General features: G+C 49.1%; 1 protein-coding gene across 1 annotated transcript in view; it reads left to right on the forward strand.

Moving 5' to 3' along the window:
• The window catches only part of mtor (mechanistic target of rapamycin kinase), an 83259-nt gene that overhangs the window by 3927 nt on the left and 63724 nt on the right, over positions 1 to 15608 (forward strand). The window contains 18 exon segments of the mRNA XM_077003182.1: positions 17 to 220; positions 222 to 293; positions 527 to 635; positions 1447 to 1666; positions 1904 to 2032; positions 2246 to 2490; positions 2941 to 3156; positions 3726 to 3931; positions 4056 to 4178; positions 4620 to 4703; positions 5149 to 5241; positions 6601 to 6735; positions 7001 to 7130; positions 9301 to 9551; positions 9883 to 9969; positions 11180 to 11347; positions 13193 to 13305; positions 14456 to 14618. Coding sequence (XP_076859297.1) covers positions 17 to 220; positions 222 to 293; positions 527 to 635; positions 1447 to 1666; positions 1904 to 2032; positions 2246 to 2490; positions 2941 to 3156; positions 3726 to 3931; positions 4056 to 4178; positions 4620 to 4703; positions 5149 to 5241; positions 6601 to 6735; positions 7001 to 7130; positions 9301 to 9551; positions 9883 to 9969; positions 11180 to 11347; positions 13193 to 13305; positions 14456 to 14618 — 2748 coding nt within the window.

Consider the following 15608-nt stretch of genomic DNA (forward strand, 5'->3'; position numbering starts at 1 on the left):
CTTGACGCCACGCCAGCGCATGCGTGAGGAGATGGACGAGATCACGCAGCAGCAGCTGGTCCACGACAAGTACTGCAAGGAGCTCATGGGTTTCAGCACCAAGCCGCGCCACATCACGCCCTTCACCAGCTTCCAGTCGGTGCAGGCGCCCCAGTCCAACGCCCTGCTGGGGCTGCTGGGATACAGCGGCCCGCAGGGCTTCCTCGGCTTCGGGGCCGCGCCCCCCCCCCTCCAAGAGCACGCTGGTGGAGAGCCGCTACTGCCGCGAGCTGATGGAGGAGCGCTTCGACCAGGCGAGTTCCCCCCGAAGGCGCGCCCACAGGAACCCTCCCCGTCCTACGTCTCGCCCCGTAGCGCCGTTGCGACACTGGTCCGAGTCTTCCCTGCTGTAAAAATGTCACATCCTGCTCGTCAGCCAACTGTCAAGCGCTCACGAGCTGGATCTGTACAGACCAGGGGCGGGCGAAAACGCAAACGCCAGCGAAATCCTTCGGCCTGTGTGGTAAAGGTGTGGTTGTTGTGTCAGGTGTGCCGCTGGGTGTTGAAGTACAGGGCGACCAAAAGCCCTCTGATCCAGATGACCATCCTCAACCTGCTGCCGCGCCTCGCCGCCTTCCAGCCCAGCGCCTTCACGGGTAATTACGCCCGCTTCAGTTACGCTCACACTCCAAAGATAGCGCCAGCATTCCTGTCATGTTAAATGTTTTTATTTTTATTTTATTTATTTATTTTTCTTTTCTAATCCTGTCTAATATCATTAATGTCATGTCAACAATGCCCTTCGGAACATCGTCTGCTTAATCTGTGCCCAAAAAAAAAAATCGTTTTACATACACACACACTCGTACAATAATCCCTCCTTTATCGCGGGAGATGCGTTCTAGAACCACCCACGATAACCGAAAATCCGCGAAGTAGAAAACGTATATTTATTGAAGTATTTATGCACTATATTAAGGCTTTATAAACCCTCCCCACACTTTTACGCTACATAAACCTTTTCCTTTCCCTTAATAACCATTAAGGGAATGGAACCAACCCAACCAATGTTTACCATCTCATGTAGACGAGTACCGTCTCAGGCAAGCGATGCTGGTTCTCGTTCTCATTCCTTTATTGTTAGAATTAATATTCGTATATATTTTTATGTAAAAAAAATTTTATATAGAAATTCATTATATATATTTATATTTTCCGCCGATCTAATTCCGCTGAAAACCCGTGAAAAAGTGAAGATCCACGAATTATTTTACCCATTAATATCTTTAATATTTAATATTGATTTGATAAAAATCCGCGGAAGAGTGAAGCCGCAAAAGCTGAAGCACAAAGTGGCGAGGGATTACTGTATACACACACACACACACACACCTAGGCTATAAAAGCTTTTGGTTTGTTACAGTTGCCAGTGAGCTCAGCTTTTTATGCTCTGGTGGCCCTTTGCAGTGCCCAGACAGGCACCTTCTGCCCCTCTGTCTTCAGATCAGTATTTGTCGGACACGATGGGCCACCTGCTGGGCTGTCTGAAGAAGGAGAAGGAGCGCACGGCAGCCTTCCAGGCCCTGGGGCTGCTGGTGGTGGCCGTGAGGACCGAGATCCAGCCCTACCTCGCCAAGATCCTGGAGATCATAAAAGCAGCACTGCCACCCAAAGATTTTGCACACAAGTAAAGAACTACAACTCCCAAGAGGAACTATGGAACTATAGTTAGATAGTTAGATACGTCATAGCTGACTACTGCGCATTAATATAGTTGTTTTGAGTTATTTAATGTACTTTTTGCAAAGCATGAGTTGCTTGTGATGAATCGTGTCCGTGACATTAGCCTGTCACTGCTCTCACATCTGGGATAATGTGCTCTGAGAAGTCTCTTGATGTCCCTTATTGTCTTTCTGAATCCCAGGAGGCAGAAGACCATGCAGGTGGACGCCACCGTCTTCACCTGCATCAGCATGCTGTCTAGAGCCATGGGACCCAGCATCCAGCAGGACATCAAAGAGCTCCTGGAACCCATGCTAGCTGTTGGACTTAGGTAGGAATCACCAAACGGCAAAATATCACGTTTTCCCCCAGCTCGCGTAAATATAAACTCTTCTCTGTACTTGCTTGTAATTTTCAGGCTTTCAACTCTATATGTTGCATTGTAGTAGCATATAATATGGTATATTGTATTTGTATATTGAGCACTATTGCCAAACCTGGTGCGTGGTGGTATTTATGCGGATCGCTCTGGCTCCGCCCCCAGCCCGGCGCTGACCGCGGTGCTGTACGACCTGAGCCGGCAGATCCCCCAGCTGAAGAAGGACATCCAGGACGGGCTGCTGAAGATGCTGTCCTTGGTGCTGATGCACAAGCCGCTACGCCACCCGGGCATGCCCAAGGGCCTGGCGCACCAGCTGGCCTCGCCCAGCCTCACCAACATCCCCGAGGCCAGCGACGTGGGCAGCATCACCCTGGCCCTGCGCACCCTGGGCAGCTTCGAGTTCGAGGGTACCGCCGCCTTCCTCTCACCCCCTCCTCTTCCTCTCACCCCTTCCTCTTCCTCTCACCCCCTCCTCTTCCTCTCCTCCTGCGCGGACGGGCGCTTTATCGCGAGAGCCACGCGGGGCCTTGCGGTTCAGGACGGATGTTCGTTGCGTTTTGTTTAGGCACACGGCGTGTGTTCGTCAGACCGGTCGCTGAAGCTAAAGCCTTTAATCTTTCTTTACGGAGTTTGTCAGGATTTCATCTTCCAGTATTCAGAAAATTGTGTTTGTTGACGTATTTTTGTGTGTTGAGCGTTTATTACTTTTATTGTACTACGAAAACGAACTGGACATTCAAGTTTGTGTGTAAAAATAACAAAAACAAAAAACTTGACCGTTACACCTTGCTGTCCACCTCGTGTGTGGAGCGGCGTGGAGGAAGCGTCTCACGTCTGCGTCTCACGTCTTCCCCCAGGTCACTCCCTCACGCAGTTCGTGCGGCACTGCGCCGACCATTTCTTGAGCAGCGAGCACAAGGAGATCCGCATGGAGGCGGCCCGCACCTGCTCACGCCTCCTCACGCCCTCCATCCACCTGATCAGCGGCCACGGACACGTGGTCAGCCAGACGGCCGTGCAGGTGGTGGCCGACGTGCTCAGCAAGCTGCTGGTGGTGGGCATCACCGACCCGGGTGAGCAGGACGGGTTCACTGTAGCTCTGGGCCAGGAGGGCAATGTAATCTCCACATTGCCCTCTAGTGGGAAGGTTTGATATTTACAAGCTTGGATTTAAGGAAATTATGGATAATCAGAAACATGTTTTTCAGGTAGAATATTCAGGATTTATTTGACTTTGATATTTTATAGGTTAAAAGATGCTGATTTTAGCATTTTTAAAAGTTGGTTTAAAAAACTTACTTTTATTTCAAAGCTTTTATTTCAAAACAAAATATTGCAAGTCATGTGACCGGAGGGTCGTGGGTTCGATCCTCAGACCTGAGGCCATGACTGAGGTGCCCCTGAGCAAGGCCCTTAACCCTCAATTGCTCACTTGTATAAAAAATGAGATAAAAATGTAAGTCGCTCTGGATAAGGGCGTCTGCCAAATGCCGTAAATGTAAATGTAAATGTAAAGTAGCATGTCCTGAGCTGTAAACAAATCAAAAACCTAAAATGCCCTGCATAACACCCGAGTAACCCTCAGGAGAGACGAGAGTGGAGTTTTGATACGTTTTTTTTTTATCGTGCGTGTGATTTCCAGACCCCGACATCCGTTACTGCGTGCTGGCGTCTCTGGACGAGCGCTTCGACGGCCACCTGGCGCAGGCGGAGAACCTGCAGGCCCTGTTTGTGGCGCTGAACGACGAGGTGTTCGAGATCCGCGAGCTGGCCATCTGTACCATCGGACGCCTGAGCAGCATGAACCCGGCCTTCGTCATGCCCTTCCTGCGCAAGATGCTGATTCAGGTGTGACCCTGTGACCCTGCTCCTCACGCCGTAGGCCCACGTCTCCTTGTGGCTCGCCCGCTAGCGCTAGGCGCCGGCCACGCCGAGGTCATGGGTTCAGTTCTCTTTTGTGGCGTACCTCCAGATCCTGACCGAGCTGGAGCACAGCGGCGTAGGCCGGAACAAGGAGCAGAGCGCCCGCATGCTGGGCCACCTGGTGTCCAACGCCCCCCGCCTCATCAGACCCTATATGGAGCCCATCCTCAAGGTACCGTCCAGCTCGGCCGCTCGGACTTTAACGCTTTCTTTAAACCCAGATGCTAAAACCTTCCAGAACTCCTCAGTGAACTGCTCTGCTGCACTGATGGATTAGTGTGTGGTTCATCATCATCATCATCATCATCATCCCTACCCTTCTGCACATAATTGGTCCTTCACTGTGCTTCACTGTAATGCAGGCTCGGCTGTGATGGCATACGGGCCTAATCCTAGATGTGTGGGGGAAAATGTCTTGGGTTGAATTGGTTAAGCGTCTCTTCACAGTTTTGTTTTTTGTGTGATAAATGTATTAAGGCTGAAAATCCCTTTTTACTGTGTGCTGTGTTTGGGTGTATTGTCATACTGCACTGTGGCCTGCTGTTGGGTGACTGAAGCAGTCGTGGGTCGGGCCCAACGTTGCAGCTCACTGTGCCCTCACTCTCCTTCCAAGGCCCTGATCCTGAAGCTGAAGGACCCGGACCCCAACCCGGGCGTGGTCATCAGTGTCCTGGCCACCATCGGGGAGCTGGCCCAGGTGAGCGCGCCCACACACGCCCTGGCCCACACGCCTCCCCCCACGCTCTGATTAACCCTGTGACCTGGTGATTAACAGGTGACCTGTTGGATAGGACAGGGGCAGGAGGAGGTGAGGATTAGGGCCAGGTTAGTCGTCCAGAGGAGAGGAGGTGCGGGAGATGCCAGAATAGAGACAGAAGACAGCAGACACGTAGAGGAGAGACAGGTCAGACATACAGGGCACAGCTGGTGAAGGTACCACAGAGCCAGTGGAAGTTTGTGGACATGGAGTGAACAGGGCTGGTTTGAAAGACAAAGGAATGAATATGAAAAGAGTGAATATGTGTCAATGATAAAAGAAATGTGTAAATTACAGTCTGTAGAATAACTGCTATTTGTGTGTGTGTGTGCGTGTGTGTGCGTGTGTGCGTGTGTGTGTGTGTGTGTGTGTGTGTGTGTGTCAGGTGAGTGGGCTGGAGATGAGGAAGTGGATGGACGAGTTGTTCCCCATCATCATGGACATGCTTCAGGACTCGTCCTCCTTAGCTAAGAGACAGGTACGCTCAAAGCTTTATATCAACATCTCTAATGGATAAATAAAGCATTGTTTCAGACAGCAAAGCATTGTTAACCTTTGAAATTCTGGACTAGAACATTTTCCTGTTTTTTTCCCCCATTCATATTATGAATAATTTTGCACAATTTATTCTCCATTACCTCAGATGAAGAATCACCCTAAAAATCAGACACATTCAGTGTTTTGACGTTCATGGTTTCCCTTTTACTCTGTTGTGCTCAAGTCTAGTTCTTCCTCATTTCCTAAGCTGCTCCCCTCAGTATATTAAGATGGCCCAACAGCTGTTTGACGTAGTACACCCTCAGTATATTAAGATGGCCCAACAGCTGTTTGACGTAGTACACCCTCAGTATATTAAGATGGCCCAACAGCTGGTTGACGTAGTACACCCTCAGTATATTAAGATGGCCCAACAGCTGTTTGACGTAGTACACCCTCAGTATATTAAGATGGCCCAACAGCTGTTTGACATAGTACACCCTCAGTATATTAAGATGGCCCATCAGCTGGTTGACGTAGTACACCCTCCGTATATTAAGATGGCCCATCAGCTGGTTGACGTAGTACACCCTCAGTATATTAAGATGGCCCAACAGCTGTTTGACGTAGTACACCCTTGTCATGAGTGCTACGCTGCTTCTAACAGTTTAAGTTCCAAAGTTAATAAAGTTCCTATGTCGCCAACTGCTGCTTTGGGCCAACTTTGCTCCAGAGGATATGAAACCTGTTTGCAGGTACCCTCAACAGCATCCAGCTTGACCCCCATTTTTAACACTTCTCTGGGGGTCTTATCCTGCTACAGCTGTCATTGTAGGGTCAGAATGGGGGGGGGGGGGGGGGGGTGTGGGGGGGGGGGGGTTCAGGTTTCTAAGTGGTCAAGTAACTAAAGACCTTGTTTCTTACCTGCTCTCCTTCTTTCTTGTTTTGTGTATGACATTTTCTCTGTAGTGTACTGCTAGTGACTGCTGAATGGACTTAAATTAAGCCACTAATTGTCTGATTTGTCTGAATGGTTAACATAATACTCCATGAATGGAAGTTTTATTTTAGATTAAAATGCTTGATGGGATTCTATTTACTGAGCATCATTTATAAGATATTCTGCCGTCTGATATAAACCTATTAACATGAAATTGATATTTCCCTTATAATAATGGGGGATGGTGTGGCCTAACACTGACTGGACCACAAGACATTCATTATTAACAATGTTGTATGAAAGATAGATAAAGTAAAATTTATCTAAAGATAAATATAGATAGATATTTATAAGAGAAAGAACAAGCTGGATCACGGATGTTGAGAAGCTTGCGTTAATGCTCCTGTTGTCACCCACCAGGTGGCGCTGTGGACTTTGGGCCAGCAGGTGGCTAGTACAGGCTACGTGGTGGAGCCGTACAGGAAGTACCCCTCTCTGCTGGAGGTGCTGCTCAACTTCTTGAAAACGGAGCAGAATCAGGGGATCAGGCGCGAGGTACGGTCCTGTGCGAAGTTCTGGAGGTGATATGATGAGACAGTGTTTCGTCTCACTGGTAATCTTGTTGGAGAACTGACCCTCAGCCTTGTGACTAAATGCTGAAAGCTTTCAGGTCCTAAATATTCTGCTGATTCCTGTAATTACATTTAAATCTCAGCAGATATTTAGTACCTCAGACATGTATGTACCCGTATTCCTAGTGATCAGTGTTAATAACACAGAATGGGGGTTTAATTCTCTTGTTTCGCAATTCTCTGTTCAGGCCATTCGTGTTCTTGGCCTCCTTGGAGCTCTGGACCCCTACAAGCACAAGGTCAACATTGGCATGATCGATCAATCGCGTGACGCCTCTGCCGTCAGCCTATCAGAATCCAAGTCCAGCCAAGACTCGGGTGAGCGCGGCCAACGTTCCATCTGCTTGTTACAGAGCCGATGTCCTGGAAGTGTCATAAACATATTCAGCGCTGTATGCCAAATGATGGTTTTATGTACACAAAGAACACACCTTTCACAAGCCTCGCCCTTCCAAAACACTGTAATTATGTGAGATTTTTTGCACCTGTCATCTTGCAGAAATAGCTTGTTCCTTACCCTTTCACCCACCTGTGCTTGCATTGTGCTTCTGTCAAAAAGCTTTTACAAGTCTCATTTTGCAAGTACCTCATGCTCCTTTGTGAAGGATTTATAATAGAATTAGGCCCCAGGAAAAGCATAATCTCCTCTCATCTCTTTCCCATGGCCAGTTATGTAATATTATAATACTTAGCCTATTCATAAATACAGTGTATGCCTTTAGGTCAATTGCAGGGTATTTCTGTAGGTCCGGGCGCAGAGCTTTCAAGCATTGTGTCCTCACCAGGTGCAGACCGCCACAGCCAGGTCATCGACATGTCTAAGCAGCTCCTTACCTCTCTGACTCATTCTAGTGTAGCATGCCGGCGTCATTCCGCTCTGGTGTCCTTCAGCAACAGCCAGCAGGGTTCTCCGCGCAAACCTAACACCTCAGCACTTAGATTCCAAAGCTCTGGTGTCCAAAAAAAGGTTTGTGTGGGAAGGAGCTTGGAGCCGATGTTCAGGGGGGGCATTGCATGAGTTCTTCTTGTGAAGAAGTTAAATTAGCCACCACCAATTAGCTGAGGACCAGGGCTTAGAATGTTCCCATCCTGACACCAGACACCACGCAGATTGGAACCCAAGGAACTCTGGTCTCCAAGTTCTTTTGGAGACATCCCCCCCCCCCCCCCCCCCCCCCATCTGCTGCTGCCTGGAACACAAACCTCCCCTTCCTACTGAAATAAGGGTGGGGCTTGATGTGTCAAACAAGTGTTGATAACGATCATCGCGTATTGCACGTTAATCTGGTTTTCAACACTCTCAGTCCTGGAGCTGACTGATTCGTTGCTACTATCTATCTGGCATCCATATAGACACCACAGACCTCCAGCCCTCTCCGTGGGGAGAAGGTTAACACTAAAATAAACATTTCTCTAATTGGAAGCAGTGACTTGTGCCTGTCGGCATTTGTGTCCTTTCATTTAGTTCACTGAGGTTTGCTGAAGCTCGCCTGTCTGAGCAGCCTTGGTGAACCACTGGTGTTGGAGACCCAACTTTCATCTCTGGTGCCTTCACTCTTCCGTCTCCACTCACGTGCACACCCCCCCCCCCCCCCCCCCACCCCCACCCCCACCCCCTTCCTGGAAACTGGCCACCTAATTGCTCTAAGCTCAGTGCAAGCTGGAGACCTCCATCCTGGTTTCAACCGGCTTCTCCTGCAGCCAGACCCAACACCCGTTACGCCATCAACCACTTCAACACATCTCGGGGGGGGGATTTCACACTGAGTATGGGAAACAGGCACGATGAAGTCATTGGGGTTTGCAAAAAAAAAAAAAACCCAGCCCCAAGACACACGCCCGGGCGCTCATGCTTGTTTACTGTGCATGTGGGGCCAATTGAACCACTTTATGGCCATAGGAAGCGCACACAGAGAACATAGGAAGTAGCTACACAGCACAGAGAAACCCAACCAAAAAAAAGCTCTGACGGTCTCATTCTTCACATGCTTTAGACGTTCCGTCTGTATCTGCTGTAGACGTGCTTGCCTGTTTATTTATTTTACTGGAAATGACATTTTTCTTTGCATCAAAAAACTTATTTTTCCCAACTGACAGAGCCAGTAAAGTTGTCCATCTCAAGCTCCAAGATTTTTTTAAAACCTAATTTTGCTCCCACTATTAATCACCTCCTCTTCTTGACTGCCGTTAAACTGCTTCAACTGATCTACATCGACCAGGATGAGGGCTAACGTGCACGTTTTCTGACATTTTTTCATAATCACTGAAAATGCGTCTACACATCTCAGTATATGTGGCTTAACAGATGTGTAGCTAGCATCGCTCTGCGGAGAGAGAGAGAGAGACTTAGCAGCCACTGAAACCCAACAGAACATATCCAACTACGGCCACGTTCTTGCAAAAAAATTTGAGTAACGTATGTAACCCGAGGCTCTGCAGCTAACCCGGCCATACGTACGTAACGGACCCCCTCCTGTCTGTACCGCAGCCGACTACAGCACCAGCGAGATGCTGGTGAACATGGGCAACCTGCCCCTGGACGAGTTCTACCCGGCCGTGGCCATCGTCACGCTGATGCGCATTCTGCGCGACCCCTCCCTCTCCAACCACCACACCATGGTGGTGCAGGCCGTCACCTTCATCTTCAAGTCTCTGGGCCTCAAATGCGTCCAGTTCCTGCCCCAGGTCATGCCCACGTTCCTCAATGTTATCCGAGTGTGTGACGCCAGCATCAGAGAGGTAAGTGCTGGCGGTGCACTAGGTCTTTATATGTAGCTTCAATCCCATGGTGGTGTAGGCTTATTCCTTAAGTGAAGTCTGTCCTGGTTTTAGTTCTGTGCTTTGCTTTTTGTCGAGCGATCACCATGAAGATCTTGCAGGATTTTATTGGTGTTCTGTTCCTTTCTGCTAGGCCTTTGAGGCAGGACAAGAAGATCTTTCCAGCCCAAACATATGAAATCATGATGAGAAATTAGTTTGACTGAACAGACTTGCATGATGTCCTGCATGAAATTAAGTTTCATGAGCTTTGATTGGTTTTTGTTCTCCCCCTTTCTCTCCGTCTCTTTAGTTCCTGTTCCAGCAAATGGGGATGGTGGTGTGTTTCGTCAAGATCCACATCCGTCCCTACATGGACGACATCTTCACCCTGATCCGAGTGAGTGACCTGCTCCAGCACTCTCTCAACATCTGCACAGCTCGAATTCATTGTGTTTTTCCTCCTCAAAGCCCGTGACTTATTAGGTAAAACCATGTGGCCCTGAATATCTTACTGGATAGTTCGGCATTCCTTATTGGCCATGGCTCCGAACAATTAGATTTCATTTTGCCCAGTTGAGTTTTATACTCCACCACGTGCCCCCACCCTTTTTACTTAGCACCTCAGTACAGCTCTCTGGTGATTGATGCTAGCAGAGACGAAAACCGAAGGCATGTTAGTCCCATCTAGAGCATGAAAACAATGGATGGATTCATCAGTGTGTAGCTCTTCTGTTAAAAAGCGGACCAGATGGGCGACGATAGCCATTGCAGACCTCACATAAAAAAATATTTAAAAAACCCACTGGCTGCTCCAGAGACGGAGACGTAAGGTGCGTCACAGCCGGCACAGGGGACCCTCCCGTCCCCCTACCCAGCAGTCAATAGTGTTCTGCCCCAAGAAGGTATCAACAGCTTTATGAAGTGTTTCCACTTCCTGCATCCACTCGTTGCTTTTTGAAAATGGGGATTCAGCGCTTGAGCTTTTGAAGCTGTCTCACATAAAGTGGGCCTGTACGTCTCTCTTTTGAAGCTGTCTCACATAAAGTGGGCCTGTACGTCTCTCTTTTGAAGCTGTCTCACATAAAGTGGGCCTGTACGTCTCTCTTTTGAAGCTGTCCTACATAAAGTGGGCCTGTACGTCTCTCTTTTGAAGCTGTCTCACATAAAGTGGGCCTGTACGTCTCTCCTCCTGGTCCAGACCACGTTGAGTGCCGTACCTGATGCCGCACAGACTCCCCCGGTACAGTACGATCCACTTCCCCCAGAGCCGCTCCTACAGCTGTCTCCACACAGGCTGCGTGAGACGGTGATTCTGGTGTCCAGACCCACTTTCCTCACATCTCCAGCCTGTCTGGATGCTGAATGTGGGTCACACGTACGCACTGTGACGGACGAGACTTTTTCAGCGAGGGTCCGTTGCACCGCTGCATACGGTGCTGCCCCGAGATATGGAAAACGCATGAGTCTGGGTTTGTTCTTAAGGTAACTGAACCCGAGGCATTCGACCGCTCCTGATTCTTTTACCCGGTATCGAGCCGACACTTGAGCGTTGCGGTGTTGCTCTCCAGATACCCACACGGCATGTGCAAATATTGTTGTATCTTCAGGAGTACTGGACCCCAAACAACCCCATGCAGAACACCATCATCCTGCTCATCGAGCAGATCGTGGTGGCCCTGGGAGGGGAGTTCAAGCTCTATCTGCCCCAGCTGGTCCCGCACATGCTCAGAGTCTTCATGCACGACAACAGCCCCGTACGCAGCGTAACCATTAAGGTAAGCACACGCCCGCACGCGCGCCCCCAAAACGCTCTTGGGCTCACGTGCAAATAGTTACGCAGGTTGTGATTGCGCTTAAGTGGTTAGAAGTAGTTGGATGACCGTCTCCCCATCAGTTTGCCGCTGTGTCATTACCCAAATCACTAACAGCTGAGGAAGCGCCAAGCCCAGTCAGACTCGGGCCTTCTGAAGTCCATTTACTCAAGTATATCCTATATGCTTTCATACGTTCTCTCATAATAAATGCATCATAAGCCAAGTTAGAACCCACATTTCATTTTAGAATACACCCTTTCTACCGAAAACCAATATTTGCATAAACCCACGTTTGCATAGAAGCAAAAAATAAAACCGTACATATAAGGTGTGCTTATAAATGCCTACGTTAGGTCCGCATTTTGTCATTTTCACCAAATAGCCTGCCACTAAAGTTTTGAGAGGTTGCTCTCGTGTCGTAACCTTGAGCCCTGAGGTCTGGATATCTTCACCTGAGGCCTTTGGATCACTTCACTGGAGGTTCTGTTCATCAGGCCAAACTCCCCGTCCTTATCCAGCTGAGCCAACTCCCCTCAGTTCTCTACTCCCACGTTATCATGCCAAACCCAGAGACCTCGCCACGTTTCCTTGCCATTGAAGTTTTTCTGCTCCTTTCTTTTCATATTTAGATACTTCGATTATCTGGATTTTAGAATTGTTTAACACAGAGTCACGTATTTTGTACTTCCAGTACTAATTCTGTGCATATATTTGCAGAGCTTTAAACATAATGAAGCGTATACATTTTCCTTGTTACCTTTCCGTATAGCTCCAGGTGAAATCTCATTGCTTCCGGATGTGTGTTTGTTAGTGCGTTCTAGACGGAGTTTTTTGATCATTTGATCGTGGAAATCTGGAGCGATTTAGCTCAGATTGGTTTGATTTTTAGTACTTTTACTCCGGCTTCCACTTTTGGGACGTGCGCCTTCATGTGTGGCTGAAGAGTCCGAAGTATATTGTGTTAGCTTTCAGGTTTTGCCGGCGCACAGATGAAGATGTTTTGCCTCAAAACGCGCCCATAAAAGTTGGGCCGTCTGGCCAGAATGTGGCTTGTGGGGAAAAACCTCCCTTGCTCTTCAAAGCGGTGTGAAGAATATCAGAGACTCCCGGCGGTCCTCAATCACAGACGTCTGGGGAAGTTCTGCACCCACCGCCGCTCGGATGGAATAACAGGTGCTAGCAGACACACCAGACCACTGGCCCAGCGCAGCAGACCCAACAGCTACAATTATTCAGCCTCGCTCGCCTTCAGAAGCCTCCGCACCCCCACCCCCACACCGTGACACGTTATACGGACGGCGAGGTGCGTGTCTGGAGAGGTCGTAAGCCCCTCTGAGGGAGGCTTTGAGCTACCTTCCAGTTGACGTGGGAGAGAAAAGAAAACAACACCGTCACCTGTGTGAGCTGACCTGTTGACCCCTGACCTTCCCGTGTCCTCTGATCCCAATGGGACAACATCTAAAACAACAAAGGGCCAAAGGCTGAGATTCCCAAAAAGCAGCGTAGAGGTATCGAAACACAGCCATGCATCTGGAGTTCTGGGACCGGAGCAGATCCGTCTCATTAACGGACGGCCTCGTCCAATAATTCCCCTCTAGCTTTAGTTTTTTCTCGCTTCGTTTAGCCTTTCTGCAGTTATACTCGGTGACTGCGACCGAGTATCAGTAATCGCAGGAGGAGAGAGTCGTGTTTGTTTTTCATTCTAGGGATATTAATTGGTCCAACGTGACCCTGAGCTCCATCAGCGAGCGCAGAGCCGTTTGTCCTCCGCCGTGATTTCCGTGACGTGTTGCGTTTCGCCCCCAGCTGCTCCTGGCCATACAGCAGTTTGGCGCCAACCTGGACGACTACCTCCACCTGCTGCTGCCGCCCGTCGTCAAGCTGTTCGACGCCCCCGACGTCCCCCTGCAGGCCCGCAAGTCAGTGCATAACCACCCCGCCCTCCCTGCGGCCGCTTAGGTGGCAGGATATCCTTCAGTGTTTTATGTGTGTTTTTGTTTTCTGTAAGCACAATTTGAAAATTAAGTGATATCTTGATTGAAATTGATCACTGCCAAGGCCTTGCGTGTATGTATTTCATAGTTTATGAGGGATCGTAGCCATTGTAAACCTTTGTGGCGCACAGGTAATATGTCGTATCTAAAATAAGAATAGAATAAAATATATACAAATACATAATTAGAGGGCCCTGAAAATGGCATCAAATTTCAGTGACTCTTGCTGGTAATCTGTGGAGTTTTGCAGACTGTTTGCCACATGGACACTGAGGTCTTTTTTTTTTTTTGCCCCCAGAAATTTCAGCTCAGTGCCAACCAATACAGGGAAGAAATTCATCCCAAATTATTCCCCACTGTCAGTAAAAACCCCTCTTGAGCGGGAAAAGCCTTGACAGCTACTTTCAGAGAGTTATGGTGGCAAAGACACAGTCTCAGCATCTCGTATCAGCTGAGCTTGTGAGGGTAGATGTGAGTCAGGTGATCCTTGTGCCTCGGGTCACGGAGGCTTCCGTGTTATCGAGTCCCTCCGATCGAAGGAGCAGAGCTTGTCAGCACGCTTTGATCCCGGTCCGTACCAATCAGCCCTGCAAACCACTTTGGGCGAATGGGGAACTCACCTATGACTGCTGCTGAACCTTTTTAAAAGAACATACTGGCTATTTGTTGAACGCGGTTGAAAAGAAGACGGGATTGTAATCGTATTATAGGACGTATAGTTGAACTGCAGACCCTTTCTTTACAGCTGTAGTGAGGTATGGAAAAGACATCAAGACTCTGACTGAAGAGGCGAAATAGGTGGTAGACGTTTCTTGTTACAGTTGAAATGACTGCAGCACACAACTCAAGTTTCCTCTTCTTCCAATCACAGCCACCTCAAAAAGAGTGCATGAAGTTTAGAATAGAAACACGATGCAGTTTAAATTGTTTATTTTAGTACTTTGATTATTTGAATGCCTTTGGGCTACGATTGCCATGATGCTCAAAAAACAAAAAATCTCCCAGTGTTCCCTGTTCGACGCTTGGCCATTTGCCGGCTTTCCAGTTGACATTTTTGCTCTGTTTTGAACTCTAGGGTTGCCTTGGAGACCTTAGACCGCCTGACCGAGTCCCTGGACTTCACCGACTACGCCTCAAGAATCATCCACCCCATCGTGCGCACCCTAGACGGGACGCCTGAGCTCAGGATCACCGCCATGGACACGTTGTCCTCGTTGGTCTTCCAGCTTGGCAAAAAGGTGCATTGGCTCAGGGCTGGTGCTTCTCTTCAGCTACTGTCCCCTAAATAACAGTGTCACAATGTTTCCATGATTTCCAGTGAGGAATGTTTGCGCTCAGGCGCTGCTTGAATAATTCCAGTGATGAGGTCAGCTGGTGGAGAAAGTGCCCCCTGTCTCCCATAACTCTGTGCAAGCTCTCAGAAGTGGCCCTCTGATGAGGTCACGGGCCCACTTTGACTTCACAACGAGGCTGCTAATGAGAAAGGGATGATGTCATTTTCCTTTTTATCGCCCCTCCCGGGGTGCATATAAAACCACTGGGGCAACATGTGGCCCCCAGGAGCAGCAGGCAGGAGGTTTAAACATGAAAAGCCCCCGGGCCTCGGTTAGAGGGGCAGTAATTTGTTGTCTGGCTAGGCGCTTGTGCAAAGGGCCGTTTAGCGTCTGCAGAATCGGTCTGCCACAGACGTGCACAGAACTGCAAGAACACACAGGCACACACAGGTACACACAGGCACACACAGGAAGACATAGGCACACACAGGTACACACAGGCACACACAGGAAGACATAGGCACACACAGGCACACACAGGTACACACAGGAACACACAGGCACACACACAGGAAGACACAGGCACACACAGGAAGACACAGGAAGACATAGGCACACACAGGCACACACAGGAAGACATAGGCACACACAGGCACACACAGGTACACACAGGAACACACAGGCACACACACAGGCACACACAGGAAGACACAGGCACACACAGGCACACACAGGTACACACAGGCACACACAGGAAGACACAGGAAGACACAGGCACACACAGGCACACACAGGAAGACACAGGCACACACAGGCACACACAGGAACACACAGGCACACACAGGAACAAACAGGCACACACAGGCACACACAGTTACAGGCCCCTAGTGAAGGAAGAGCGTGTGTGCGCATGCATTCCTGGAGGACACATTTATTAGCTCATGTTCATTATTT

The sequence above is a fragment of the Brachyhypopomus gauderio genome, chromosome 4 (assembly GCF_052324685.1).
Source record: "Brachyhypopomus gauderio isolate BG-103 chromosome 4, BGAUD_0.2, whole genome shotgun sequence".
Lineage (NCBI taxonomy): Eukaryota > Metazoa > Chordata > Actinopteri > Gymnotiformes > Hypopomidae > Brachyhypopomus > Brachyhypopomus gauderio.